This window comes from Pleuronectes platessa, chromosome 5 (assembly GCF_947347685.1).
Source record: "Pleuronectes platessa chromosome 5, fPlePla1.1, whole genome shotgun sequence".
Lineage (NCBI taxonomy): Eukaryota > Metazoa > Chordata > Actinopteri > Pleuronectiformes > Pleuronectidae > Pleuronectes > Pleuronectes platessa.
The window spans coordinates 22,590,147-22,605,676 of record NC_070630.1 but is presented as its reverse complement, the minus strand read 5'-3'; the positions used below and the strand labels follow the sequence as shown (position 1 = coordinate 22,605,676).

The 15,530-nt window shown below is 42.4% G+C and overlaps 1 protein-coding gene across 1 annotated transcript in view; it reads left to right on the top strand.

Annotated features, from left to right (window-relative positions):
* Positions 1–14,275, top strand: part of zgc:153039 (uncharacterized protein LOC767698 homolog) — a 58,458-nt gene extending 44,183 nt beyond the window's left edge. Inside the window, exons 10-13 of the mRNA XM_053422455.1 lie at positions 3,818–4,010; positions 8,075–8,249; positions 9,827–9,973; positions 11,206–14,275. Of these exons, the coding sequence (XP_053278430.1) occupies positions 3,818–4,010; positions 8,075–8,249; positions 9,827–9,973; positions 11,206–12,164 (1,474 nt within the window). The 3' untranslated portion in view covers positions 12,165–14,275. The remainder of the gene's footprint in view (positions 1–3,817; positions 4,011–8,074; positions 8,250–9,826; positions 9,974–11,205) is intronic.
* Positions 14,276–15,530: the final 1,255 nt, after the last annotated feature.

Here is a 15,530-nt window from a genome sequence, read left to right as displayed (position 1 = left end):
CACACTTATGGAACTGGCCCCCCCCCCATATTTGACTGTGCGTGTGGGTGAATAAACCTTCTGTCCCCGCTTTCCCTCAATTATGACCTGTCTCTTGGCTAGAAGCCGAATGTCCTCTCTCCATCTTCATCGCTCTCCGTTTCTTTTTCTTAATGTCTCGGAGGACTCCATTGGGCGATTATTTCAGGGTCCTTTTGCTGTGTCAGCTAAGTGACATCAGTCGCTGGAGAACAAGAGAGATGGGAGAAAGGGTGAGAGTGAGGTGATTGCATGGAGGGACTGCTGGCACTGATGATGGAGGAACAGTAGTGACTAAAGAGCCGGGTGGGGGAGGAGGGATCGGGTGGGCAAGCTTTTATCGTAATTACACCCACCCACTCTCCAATGGGATAGAGAGAGAGATAAGATTAGAGAACTGTGGGCAGCGCTGATGCTAAGTGATGAATTCAAGAAGAAATAAAAGTAAAGTTTGAAGACAGTCGGTCCGTGCAAACCTGCAATGAAACCTTTCTCTCAGAGCCTGGAACCTTCGCACTCGTATCATTAGTTCCACATTCACTTCTCTGTTCCATGTGGTCATAATGCTGTTTCAAAGGTTCTAACAACAGAACGTTTTTATGATTTGTCCCAAAAATAGTAAGATAAAACTCTGTGAAATGGCAGAGTCTAGTGTTTGAATTTTAAAGAGCTGGAAATCTGGTGTTTACATCAGTAAACTCCACACAGCAGGCTCCTGTTAAGCGACCCGGCCTGTGTGATGCTATATGCCAAAGGATGCTGGAAGGCAGAGGAGAGAAAGATGGTATAGCTTAGGGGTATGTTTTTTTTTGTACAACTTCAGCATGTTGATGTTTCTGGGATCAGTCTTTTATTGATGAGAAGTCAAAATGTAAATGTCTCGACTTGAAAACAGCGTTCGAGAACAATCGATCGTCAGCAGTGAGGTGCAGGAGCAAATTCTCCAATCAAACGGAGATTGTTCCTTCTAGGTTTCAGTTTGTCACTTGGTTGACACTTCGCAAAGAACATTTCCTGCTTGACTAGACACCCAGATGCTATCATGTGTCATGTATTTGCACGTACACCACAGTATTGGGCATCGTAAAGTTTGACCTGGTGATGAAAAATTCCAGGAGGGAGAGGCATTAATATGTGTACCAAAGTTCATGGCGATCCATTTTTAAGATGTCAGAATACTCTACTTAAAACCACAACCTCAAGGATCACCAAAGTCAATACGGCAAACCGTCTAGTTGTTATTCCAGTATTTCCGTTTCGGAAGAAATTGCTGAGCCAACCCACAGACTGGCATTTTCATCCTTAGAGCTGATCTCTCTCAATTGATAAATCAATCGCATATGTAAATACCTCAAAAATTGTTAACTGATGAAAACTGGAGTATCAATGTGCTTCAAAATAATAATGGGGCAGATTTACTGTTTCGTTTCCACTGTATGAGACTCTTGAATATGGGATTGAAGTACTCACTTCCAAGCTCCTGACCCTAGACCTGCTCACGTTTTACTTTTCACCTCTGTTCTGAGTGAAGAAATATTCACCAACAAAAGGCCGAATGATTATCTCACGGCTGTCTTTGTTGAACACTCTCTGTTTTTCTTATCTTTTGATTTATCTTCCCTGTGGATTCACCATCATCATGATACATTAGCTCTTTCCTGCTGTGTTGTGTTGATTGGTTACTTTCTCTCTCTTATAGTGTCAAAATTTGTTCTCTGGAGGAAGCCAGTTTGGTCATTTGAGCGGTATTGTGTAATTACAGCTGCAGCCATTTTAATGGCTGTTTATCCACACGTCTGAAGTTATTGCAGGGAAATTGGGGTCAAGTACATGATCCTCTAAAAATGTGAGCGCTTCCACCCGCCGGGTTGCACCCAACTCCATGACCCATACAAGTAATTTACACTTAAATAGCACACACACGCACACACACACACACACATGCAATGGTATTTCGACAGGCTCGTGTGCGTTAACTAGGGCTAATGCCATCATTCATATATGAATTCAAGCCCATGAATACAAACACATAAGTCTGCTGAAGTCTCCAACAGTATAATCTGCATGAGACGTGGGTCTTAATTGCTTTTGTCCCAGCATTATCTCCCAATTTGTGGTAATGCTGCCCTGCAGTCATACATTAGGAAATGACTCTGTAGGTGTGTGTGTGTGGCAAATTTGAATTGAAGTCAATATGGTTTCTCTGCCACTGAGATTCAGACATCCATTTTGGTTAAAGAGTGACTTCTTTATATGTTTCTGAAATATATTGATTCAAAAAGTTTGATTGTGTTTTGTTTTTCTCCTAAAATAGTATGATGTCAAAAGTCAAGCATTGTCATACTTTTTAAACATTCTTTTTTAATAGAGAAAGATACAAGTCTGTGTCTCATAACTAAACCAATTAAAACAACATGCTAAGCAGGGGCACTATAAGAATATGCTTAACATATACAAAGGCAGTATAATATTGTATTATATATTATTATATAAAGTTATATAAATAACTTAATACAAATTAATGTGTTAAATTCATGATCAAAGACTGAAAAAGGGAAGATAAAGTATAATCCGGATCTGACTGAAGAAAAAAAATCTGCCATTGTTTTCTAAAAATGGACTTGTTAGAGTGGGAATAAGGTCAGTATGTTTCATTGGCTTTTCAACCCAGGTGGATGGATAAGCATGTTAGGAGAGTCTTGATGTTATTTCAGCTGCTTTTTCAATGAAATCCTCATTGGTTTCCATCTTTCTCAGTATAAATAACGGACATTCGGGAAATCCCTATACAGATGTGGGGCCGGAGCTTGTAGCAAACACAATGTTTTTGTTAATAGACCCTTTGTAGAATCCCTTTTAAAGAAGTTTACTTTAGAGGCTTATCAGAAAATTGGTATGTTAATACATATCGTCTTCAGAGTTTGTTTACAAATTATTTTGTTTATTATATTAGGTAAAAAGAGACTCTGACAGGGCTGGTAAAAACGTAATGGATTTGTTGACAATCCATCACCCCACCAATGCAGCACCCTGTCAGAATTTGGCCAGCTATGCCCTGTGAAAGAAGATTGTGAGTTTGCCTGACTTAGACCCTCATAAACATGATGGGTGACACGGTGGTGGTACAAGGCTTTATCGGTACATACAGTTGCTGATTGTAGATTGAGAATAGAACCCTGTGGGGCTCCACAAAAGGCATCAGAAGGACCTGTTGGACAAATTGTAGCTGAACCAACGAGCCCCATCACAGCCACATCACTGAGGTCAGCATTGTTTTCAGATTGCTGATTAAGACATTGTGGTGTCAAAAGCTTAGCTCAGGTGAATCTTGTGGAATCAATCCCTCCCAAAGAACTGAGGCTGTTGAGGATTAAGAGAGGAACTACCCAGTAATAGTATGGTGTTCCCAATAAAGTGCTTGGTGAGTCAAAACCAGATATTGTACTTTAAACAAAAGGGTTCTCCAACTTCTTTCTGTCATAAACCAAAAATCACACGAACAAAGGAAGTTTTATAAGTCAGTAGCAAACGATTGCATTTTTTTAGACAAAGACACACAAATCTATCCCATCATACTGATATTGAAGTCAATCACAGCTTTGTGTTTGTATAATCTTTTCTTCCCTGTCAAAAATACATAAATCTTGTGTATGCCTTTCTGTTTGAATACATATTGCATCTTTATAGCCTTGTAAGCATCACAATAAAATTGTTTTTATTTACCTCTACATTTTACATTTTCTTTTTGCAGTTTGTAATCATTTTCACCCTAAATTGACCTCACCTGTTCTCTTCTCAGGCCCACCTTTCGATACTTCACCTGGCATACGTGCGTGTTGGGCATCGTGGGTTGTGCCGTCATGATGTTCCTGATCAATGCCATCTATGCCTCGGCCAGCATTGCCTTCATGCTGCTGCTGCTCCTGCTGATTCACTACCTCAGTCCCACCTCCAGCTGGGGTTACATCAGCCAGGCGCTCATTTTCCACCAGGTTTGATATATACATACACATACACACATAAACATGCACACTTTTATCTTTGTGAAGACACTCACTGACATAATCCATTACCTAGCCCCTTAACCTAATCATAACCTAAACCAAATTCTGACCTGGATTTTAGAATCAAGTCTCGAGTCTCAAACAACCTTTTGAAGTTGTGAGGATCCGGCGAAATTTTCTCGCTTTCGCGTAATGTCCCTTCCCCGCAGCATCTATAACTGGTCCTCACAACGATGGAAGTAGAAGCACAAACACACACTCGCTCTTTCTCAAACAGCCTTGTCATTACTAGAGCAACTAAAATCTCATCCCCTCAGCTTTACAAGAGTCTGCACCTCTGCCAAGTAATCGCTCTATCAGGTTTATAGAGACATGCAGACACTCACACACATACAGACACACACACACACACACACACACACACACACACACACACACACACACACACACACACACACACACACACACACACACACACACACACACACACACACACACACAAACAAAGACGGACTGTTCGGCTACCTCTCTCTAAGCCAAGTGCTTTGCATTTAGCAGACATTTTTTCCCTCTCTTTTCCCAGATACACAGAACACTGCCTTGTCATTTTCTACAGCAGCTATCTATCATGTTTATATCAGACTAACCAGACACACACTCACACATCTGCATCTTTTCTCTCAGCAAACTTCTCTCCATCTACGACACAGATACACATGCACTCAGAGCTTTACATCATCCAGCTCTGCGTGTCCTCTGTCTCCGGAGCCTGTTGCTCTCAAGGAGAGGGAGCACCGCTGCCAGGTGGGCGTGTTGCCGAGGGAGGCAGTTGCCAAGGCTGTGGCCAGGGGTTATTGGCTGAGGATGGCTGCGTTTGCCAGAAGCTTGTCAGGAGGCAGAGCATTATTACAACCACTTAACTTATTGTGCTTTTCCTCCTCGACCCCCTCCTTCTCCTTTTCCCCAGCCTGTTCCCTACATCTCCTCCCCCCTCTCTCCCTCGGCTGTTTCTCTCTGAGGCAGCAGCAGCAAAGGGTTGGCCAGGGTGGCAAAGACCCCCTCCTGGAATCTGAGTGATCATCCCTGGTAACCCCTTTAGAAGAATAAGAGTGGGGTCTAATAATACAAAAAAAACTTTAAATAGTGAAGTGCCCTTTCTAAACATGCCTGATTGGAATGGGCTGTTTGCTTGGCCGTATTCAGACCTGTTATTTGTCCTGAGAGATCTGATCACAAGTGGAAAACATTCAGCGCGTCAGTTCATACCTTCCATTAAATTGTGTCCTTAATGTGTCTCCTGTGATAACGTATGACTGGATCTCACTTCCCAGCTCTTTGCTGAACAGGGTCAGGGACATGCAAAACAAACACAGAGAGATGCAAAGTCAAAGTGATTCCAAACCAGTGACCAGTGGCTGCAGGCTACTTGGAGTGACAGTAGCAGTTGTTTATTGAAACAAGTGGAATATTAGTAGAATATCTTACACAGACTTTATTTATCATAGACATTAATAAGGTATAGTTTGTTGCTTTAAAAATGAATCTTAACACACTCTTAAATTATAATAATTAAAAACCAAGCCCCAGCCCCCAAACATTTCCAAACCCACCCCTGGACAAGAGCCCAGTCCCACTAAAAGCCACAAATGGGCCTAATGGCTGTGTGTGCATGTGCATACCCTGTACATCCACTCATCTTCCATTTCTGCACCTTCCAGCAGTAGCCAGCGTGGCAGGGTGCCAACTGGGTGACATTGAAGCAGGGATGGTAAACACAACAGCTTACAAAAAAACACACATCGGGAGATAACAGGCGTCTGACAACAGTGTTAAGTAGAGAAAGAAAACGGAGAAAAAGACAAACTGTGGCAAGGCTCGCTGATGGTATCATGGGAGGTAAAAAGACAGCGACAGAATATAAGCAGGGAGAACGGATGAGTGATCGAGAAAACAAAGTGATGGATGAGACTGAAACGACAGAGAAATGATGAGAGCCTGATGGATGAGAAGACTGGGAAATGGAGAGATAAAGAGAGACAGATGACCAGATGAGTAGGGGCAGTTTGGATTTCCCTTTGGGACTTGTTGTTTTAGTTTTTACAAGTATTTCTGGACAGGCGCATGAAAATGGCTATGGTATAATGTTAATATATGTTAATGTCTTCAGTTTCTGATAGTGTTGATAAACCTTGAGGTAAACTTTTATTTTTAGATGATGGTTAGATGATTATTATCTGCTTGACCACTTTTAGTTTGTTTCAGGCTAAATCCATTTGAGCTTCAAAATTTAAGAGACTCGTTATTTTGTTTGTCCCACTATAATCTATTCCCTAAAATCCAGCAACACGTCTGAAACCTGTTTTCAAGTATCATTCTCAAGTTATTCTCTTCTAATGACAGTTTCTTGGCCCAACAAGAAGGGGGAGTTTCCTCGTCCCCCTTCTTGTTGGGCCAAGATACTGTTCCTCACTCCATTTTGAGAGGGCAAACGCCTTGAAAAGCACCAAATTACACTTTGAAGTCACCTTGCTTCTCTCAAACCGACGAATTTGACAGCGCAGTCGGTGGCTTTAACATGGCAGACCTGTCGTCACTGAGTTGATGGTCATAAATTACAATAAAAGAATCAAATGAGTGATAATCACTCCCAGTAGACCTGGGTTTCAGATCTAATGTTTGGTTCCACTTGGTTACATTTCCATAATGGTACCTTGATGCCACCTAGTTAGCGCACTGTGGGAATCCTAATGATGGCTGTGTTTTAGTGTGCATTGTAACACAAACTGATACACACTGCTAGTTACAGTATAAGTGTTTGCTCATTAGCAATCACAGATGGGTACATTTTTCCTGCTAATAACCCTTTGAATGATACATATGTATTCATGGAAACACACATGCTCATTTTGCATGCCCTAAAACACAAAACTCTTGGTTTCTTGTCTCTGCAACAATCTCATATCCTAATGGGATGCTGATTAAAGATGAAATGTTTTTTCCGCGTTTGGTCCCTGCACTTAAAATGTTACAGCACATGCATACATATTAGATGGGTATGTATACACACACACAAAGAGCACAATTTGATGTGTATGTAAAGGGAATTATTCTACATTTTGTGGATTGTGTTTATTCCTGGTACGAGTCAGATGAGGAGGTCGATACCAACCGTGTGTGTGTGCATGTCTGTGTGTGTGTGTCTGTGTATGTGTGTGTTTGTCTGTGTCTGTGTCTGTGTGTCTGTGTTTGTGTGTGTGTCTGTGTATCTGTGTGTCTGTGTTTGTGTGTGTTATACTGCGGCCAAGCCGAGACTCCATGATCTTACTGCTCCTGACACTGACCCCCCACTCAGACCCAATGAACAAACACTTCTGTACATTTTGGTTTTGTTCATTTTCAAAATGGAGGTCCATTAAGCAGAATGTGAAAGCCCCTGAACACTCTCCAGGTTTACAACACATTTATTAAACTAGTGCAATGCCCATACCAAACCGGCAGGTTTGGTATGGGCTGTTCTCTTGGCCTGTGTTAATGCTCTGGATCTAATTCAGAGTTATAAAAACATACCAACAAATATACTGTCACATTTTCACTTGTTTGTGTGCTGGACGTTTGTGTGCTGGATGTTGCCAAGTTTTTTAAGTGCAGGCTGTGGTGCAGAGTGAAGTTAGAACATTTGCATTCATCCTACCTGGTTTACCTGCAAGGAAGATTTAACAGTCAATGCTTTCGGTAAAGTTAATTTATTACTGATCATCTGTGGGTTGTAGATTTAGAAAATACAGCTTAACTCTCTAAATGGCCGTTTCTGCTCACTTAATTCAAACCTTGTAGCGATCTTGCTCCTAGAGGGAATATCTTGTTCTGCTTTAAGAGTCACATATCACCATGTGTCAGACAACTGCAGACCCCCAGGACATTGCACTCGGACATTGCACTTAAGTCAGCTGCTCCGGATCACAGAGTTAAATGATGAGTCAAAAAATTCGGTCAAACATTGACACATCTCCTAATAACAACCCTTCTTTAACCATCTCTCTTCTCACATGTAGGTGCGTAAGTATCTGCTGATGCTGGATGTGAGGAAGGACCACGTCAAGTTTTGGAGGCCTCAGGTCCTGCTGATGGTTTCTAACCCTCGCAGCAGCGTGGGCCTCATCACCTTCATCAACGATATCAAGAAGAGTGGCCTTTACGTGCTTGGACACGTCCAGCTAGGAGACCTCAGTAAGGACAATAACATCCATCCTACACACTACATATGGACCAACTGTTAAAGCCAAGTTCACTGGACATGATTTACACGCTAATTTGCCAGATGCAGACGTCTTTTGCGAGTAGCAGAGAAAAGATGCAGATCTGCGCTTAATCCATATTCGCTGTGTGAACGCTTCAAAGACGCGATTAGAAAGGCTTGCTGATATACCCCGATGAGTCACAGATTCTGCAACATCTCCAGCCAATCACAGTGCCACAGTGGGATTCACCGTGTGTCTGTTTTCGTGTGTGTTACTGTGATTAAATATGGGGACCATTGGGTGGTTTCTCCTGGTGAAAGGTTGTGTAGCGTGTGACCCACTTACGCAAGTCAGTCAACGACCGCATCTGATCGTTAAGTGTGAACTGTGCAGCAATCCATTGACTTTCAAAGTCCTCTATTGTGAAAGTCTCAGCTTCGGCTATACTCTTAAATATTACATTAACTTTATACCCTATTGAAATGATTGAAGGACAATTATTACATAGTGATGATTCAGCCCTGTAAACACTTGTGTCTGGAGTTCTTAGAATCGACAACTTTACATTATCAGCAGCATAGGAAAGTTTAGTCCCACATCATGTCCTATCTACATCCGCTCAGTGTCAGAAAGCGACTCTTAATTACAAGCCAAACGTACCGGGGACATTTTCCAAATGTTTGAATGTACAAATCTTCCCAGTGAGCCAGTGCATCATTATAGTGCGCTATACCTTTCTCCATGACATCGGCTCATCTACTGCTGTTTGTGTCGAGGGAGGTAATCATGCGCTCAGTGCTCTGGGGCCTTTCTTTTCTGCCGAGGCACACACTCAGATAGTTTAAAGGAGCGGAATCATTGATTGTTTTCTTTGTCTCGTTCGGAGGCCTTTATGTGTCGATGAGACTGGTACTGGCCCTGAATGGAGTCCTCAGAATCCACATCCTGAGTGTTTCCACTGTGGAGAACTGATACGTTCATTAGCCACTGAAGAGCCCTCCTCTCATTTGATGAGCTACTTGGGTTTGGAGATACAGTCATTCATTCCCATAATTATAATGAAGAGGAGTTTGTCATTGAGGACTCCTGGTTACTTTCACATTGCCTTCTTACTGTACTTTCAGTCCATCCATTTATCATGTCACTTGTCAAGCTGCTGCTTTTCCTTCAAGCTGAAAACAAAGACCACTTGGGAACAGCCGTGTCAGGAGTCTGGACGGGCCCTGACACAGCTGGAACCACCACAGGAGCTGTCTGAGACGCTGCAGATTTGGCCTCTGCATCGCACTCTCTTTCTCTCTGTCTCACTTTGTGTTTACGCTGTCATTTGTCTTTCATCTCTTTCTGTCTTTGCTCCGAAGTCTCAGCATCGAGTCTGGTATCTCTCTCAGGCTCTGCCTCTGATTCAGACTGTCACACTGACTTCTCTGCTGTCTCCTTTTCACGTGTATGCCTCATGTTCTCGGCCCCTCGCAATACTTCATCTTCTCTGAGTTTAAACACGCTCAAGTCAAGTCTCTTCCATATTTCTCACCTCATACCGTTTGTTTGCCTCCACCCTACCAGACAATTTGCCATCCGACCCTCTGCAGTGCCAGTACGACTCCTGGTTGTCCCTGGTGGATCATCTGAGCATTAAAGCCTTTGTCAACCTGACCTTGGCCGATTCTGTTCGTCATGGAGTCCAACATTTGCTCTTCATCTCTGGACTAGGTCAGTGTGAACATTATTTTCTGAATATCCCTCAATGAAGATATTTAAATTACAGCTGCTAGGTGAGTAGGTGAAAGCTGCTTTGTGCTGGGCTTTGAAACTGCTAATGTTACAATATTAAGCATGTTTATAACTTTTAACAATGCAATGTATTTTAATTGATTATTATGTACACATTTATATATACATTTTTGTTTGAAAAAATACAAAAGATATGAGCACCTGAGGGCATGAAAGTGAAAACTTGTATAATGGTACACAGTAGCTTTAAACTTTAAATTTGCAGTGGGTTTTTAGCCAGGTGTTGTTCTTTATGGTAAGGTACTTTTTGAAAATGATTTTCTTATCTTTACTCAACACTAAACACACCCTTATAGTTCTCTTGTCCCATTTGTTCAGTGTGTATACCTGTGGGATGGATTTTAATATTTTCAAACTGACAATGATTTTATTTCATCTCTTTCAACTGCCCAATTAACTTTTCTCTTTTGGTGTAAACACTTAAACTTTTCCTCTTTTAGCACTTTCATAGAATTTTTTCCTTTTTCCACAAATTAAGTTTGAAACATCCCCCTAATGTTCCTTCAGTCCCGACAGAATCTCGACAAAACTCAAAGTGTAACTCTAGTCAGTCCCTTCATTTTGACTGCAAGTTAAAAATCTTTCAGCAATTATGTTTTTCGATTGCCACTTCAGTTTCTTTCAGCGCTTACCTGTAAATTGACACTTCTTCAGTCGGTGCTTAGGCTCACACTTTGACTCCTTTCAGCGCTTCATTATTAACTGTCATTGAATCTTCTGTCTGCAACAATTACACAGAAACCAAATCTGGTTTTTCATTTTGAGTGAGATTTCAGGCAGCAATTCTAACGTTACAAAATCCTTAATTTCGACATGTTTTTAACTCTGGTAACACACACACCGCAAACTAAAGAGTTTTGAGTTCTTACTTGTTGTTTGCTGTCGACCTGCTCTGCTGAGTTGTCTCTCAGGTCTAACTTTAACCACTCTTATTTTCTTAGCCCTTTTTATCTGTCTGGCTTCCCTCCCAGTTCCCACTCTAGCACTCGGCTTCTTCACATCTGTCTCACTTTGACTTCATCAGATCGAAGCACTGAACCTCTGCTGGCTTTCACTTCACAACAACGATCATAATTAAGAGATCGTTTGCGTTTGATTGTAACAAAGGGTCCTGTCTCATTCTTTGCCTTATCTGGTTTAACTCTCTCCAGGTGGAATGCGCCCGAACACCCTCGTCCTCGGTTTCTATGACAACTGTCTTCCACAGGACAGACTTGTTGATCCCACCCTGTCCACGAGTCAGGCCACAGATCCCTCGGCACCTTCTCAGGAGCTGGAGCAACAACCTGCCCTCTTCCACTTTGACTTTCTGCGGGTGTCCAGCGACAGGAAGGATTATGGAGAATCGGGTGATGGGAAGGTTCTGGGGCCCCAGGAGTACGTCGCGATCATTGCCGATGCCATGAAGATGCTTAAGAACGTGGTGCTGGCTCGATACTTCGACACCTTTGACCGTACTCACGTCCTCTCACCACCCTCCTCCCCATTGAAGGGTGCTGTGTACGTTGACGTCTGGCCGGCAAACCTCCTGCAACCAGACAGCAGCAGCTACGTTGATACCTGCTCTCTTTTCCTGCTACAACTTGCTTGTATCCTAAATATGGTAAGAGCCTGGAGAAAGGCCACGCTCCGTCTCTTCCTGTGTGTGGAGGAGGGACGAAGCGTGAGAGGCGCCGAGGAGAAGCTCGGTCAGCTGCTGAAAGATTTGAGAATTAAAGCTCGGATCTATCCTGTGCCATGGGACCAACAGGTGGCGCTACACTGGCAGCGTCAAGGCACGTTGGGGAAGAAGCCGCAGTCGCAATCCCCTGATACCACCAATGAGGAGCAGAAGCAGACAACAGCTGAGGAAGAAGATGCTGACGATTACGTTAACAGCTTCCCAAGCAACACCACGCGCCTGTCGGACGACTACCTGTCAGCTGTCAATAAGCTGATCCTGGACCAGGCCCGGCCACCTCCCGCTGTGCGCTTCCTGTACTTGCCCCGTCCTCCAGCTGACACCCGACGCTACGCTGCTTACTTGAGCCAGCTGGAGCTGCTGACTCAGGACCTGGGCCCCACGCTGCTCATCCACGGAGTCACCCCTGTCATCACCACTGATCTCTGATAGAGTGAATTGTGTGTCCATCTGCTGCTGAAGGTTTTTAATCAGGGTGTTTGGACTTATTTTTACACAGTGTCACCACAGACCTCAGCACTGTGACGACACTGATCTCACCACACCACAGCAGACCGGGGAAACAGACCGGTGACATATATGATTTGACAATCACACACTCCCTGCACTGACTCGCACAATACAGAGTTATGTCGATTTTTAGTTTTTTAGAGGTGCAGTCGATTTTTTGAATTTTAGAATTGAAGATTGAATATTAAACGGTACATGTTGGCCATTTGATGGGGTAACCTTTTTCTAGATTTTATTTCTGTTCTCAACTTGCCTGTAGGGATCTTAAACTTTTATTTAAGTCCAGCCGTGTCGTGCCTTCTCAGGTGGATGTTCCCAGTGGAGCCAGCCGATCAGTCTGAACCAGCAAACAGCACATGATGATGCTTTTAACATATTTGTTCCAGGCGTATTATTCTGACAGGTTTGTCCATGTATCCACCAGCATACAGTGGAAAATCTCCACTCATTCATATTGCCGATCCACCCCTGTCACTTTATAAACTATTTCTTCATTCCTCCCTGTAATAGAGGGACCTGTCCAATTCCTGATATATTCTAAGTTGAGTTCAAGGTCTCCTACGACTCCCCTGGTTCCTTCCTTGAAATGTTCATTTGGTGTGTTGGGCTCAAATTCCTCTAAATGATCATTCCATATGCCCTCACATCAAAAAGTGCCTCACTAGTTAAACAGACAGGCAAGTTGGACTGCTTTACACCTTGGAACAGTCATTTGCAGGAAATCTGCCTTTCCATTCAAGTAGCTTCAGACAAAGGAACCAATTGAGCGACTGTGAGGACAGAGCTCATAAGGAAGATCCGTTATTTCAAGAAAAAGGTTATGTCAGATCTCAGGAAGACATTCCTCTCTTTTCCACATGCACTTTTGTCCTTCCGCTGCCAAACTGTATATTGTGATGCTTCCCCAAAAATATCGTAAGACATGTTTACAGCACCAGTTATGACTGATTATCCACAATATTTAATAAAGATTGTTTTTATGTGTATTAGGTGCTCTTTAACTTTTAGATACGTTTTTATTAATCAGCGACCACAGTGTTCGACCAGCCTGAATGCTGAAGTGCTTAAATGAATTGTACTACCTGCTCCACTCTGCAGCTTTGACCTTTAACTGATGTATTGGCAGTATTTATAGTGAACATGTAACTTTTGCTGACCTGTAGTTACAAGTGGCATTTATAGGATAATGGAACACACTTAAAGTTAACATACCATTGGTACAAGAAGAGTAATCTCATTTGTACTGCAATTTTTATCAATGGAAAGTATGTTAACATTAGCCTCTATAAGCTGTGTTAAAAAAAGATCACCTAACCGCTCCCCAAAAGTGAAGCCAAAGTGTCTGGATCATCACCTGGTGGCCAGCTGTAGTACAGCTCATGAATCCTGCCTCCTCCATGTTAGTAGATGGGACATGAACGGAACTAAAAAGTGTACATCAAATGCTTTATCTCAAAGATGGTGTCTGTCACTTTATGTAGTTTTAATCATGCTGATGTTTGTTCAATTGTTAAAGTTGTTAAGTTTAGTTATACCTCAGTCTGGTCACACCACATCAAGTGAGGCTGTAGCAGCACAACCTCTGACTGCAATGAGTCCAGCTTTTCATGTATAAGAGCAAAAAAGTGATTATTCCTCATCATCACTGCACACTGTGGCAAATCGTACTTCCATTCCTTGTCACACTGATGATACAGTATATGTCCACTGAGACCAAAGTGAATCATATGTTTATGGTTAAAATGGTTTGAATCCTTGAACTGAAATAAAATAAATACATACGAAATTGTTTCAGGTGGATAGATTCATCTATGGATCCATGTCGTCCTCTCATGACTGCTCCTTGTTTGGAAACAACTCAAAATATTGACTCTGCAATTCTTCAACTGTTTGTCCTGGATTTCTCTTTTTGAATTTAGTGGGAAAAGTATTGCAGGACACTCTTTTAATGGGTCAATCTTTGATATATATATATATATTGTATATCTCAGATCACTGAAAGAACCAAGAAAAATAAAAAGTTTGTATTACTTGTCTTTATTTATTTTTTACTTCCTCGGGAGATTGTTTGCAAAAGCCAGATGAAACGTAACAACCGCTCAGGGCGTCCGGACTTTATTTCATTTCAGCTTTGCCAGTTTGAACGTCTCGGAGGAAGGCGCTGAGGGGTTTTTGTGTGTGCATGCACTTGTTTGTTTGAGGTAAACTTTGGAAATAGGGGCTGAGATAGCTCAGCAGCTCAGACAGAGAGATACTAGAGGGTGCCAGGCAGCCAAATTACCTTGTCCTACAGTCACCCTCACTGCCAACCAGGCAGAAATGGATTCCATCTCGGCTCTGAGGTGAGCAACAGATTCGAAAAATAAGCCCAAATAACCATCGATATCTGTTCAGGAGGAGGGAGGCTGACATTTATCACGGAGGGAAAGACCACTGCTCTGAGAGGATCTGATGTGTGTGTGTGTGTGTGTGTGTGTGGACTCAAGACCAGGTTTTATGTTGTGTACTTGTCTGTTATAACAGTCATGATTGACAGACCTTTTTTATTAGCAACATCTAGATATAGCAAAATAAAGTATTAAGGTTTCAGTCAAACATTGTCTGGTTCCAGCTTCTCCAATCTCAAGGGCTGTTGCATGTTTCAGTAAATTGTTGTTCCCACGTGAATGTGTTGAAAATCCAGACGTGTCTGCTTGTGTCATGTGATAAATGCACACATGGAGCAGTTGTTTTACATTTGTTCAAATGGTGACCAGTATCCGACACTGAATTCTCTCCCTATACGTCTGACCTCAGGATTTCATTTTTCTATTCAAAGTGCAAATGCTTGTTAAAATAAAAAAAAGCTTTAGGCTAAAAAATACACAAGATAATTACAGGAAGAGGAAGAGAGCTGGATGCAGCTAGCGAGAGGAACTGCTCACCCAGGGGGGTTTCCTAAATCTGTGTGTGAGTGTGTATGTGTGAGGGAGAGATAGAGGAAATCAAAGTTAGAGACCATCAGGGTGTGTGTGTGTGTGTGTGTGTGTGTGTGTTTGTGTGTGTGTCTGCCTTCAAGTCTGAAACTCGGCTCTGTCATGTCTGCATCCCTGATCAGAGGAAACGTGTCACTACCTTGTCACTTCTGCGGTGTGTCTTAGCCCTAACCACCAGGCTTGCCACACACATACACACACACACATATACACTTCAGCACTTAAAATTTCAACCACGCTTTCCATTTTATCCCCCCCTCTCTCTCTTTTTCTCTTTTCCTGCATCCACAGACCGACTTAATTTTACATG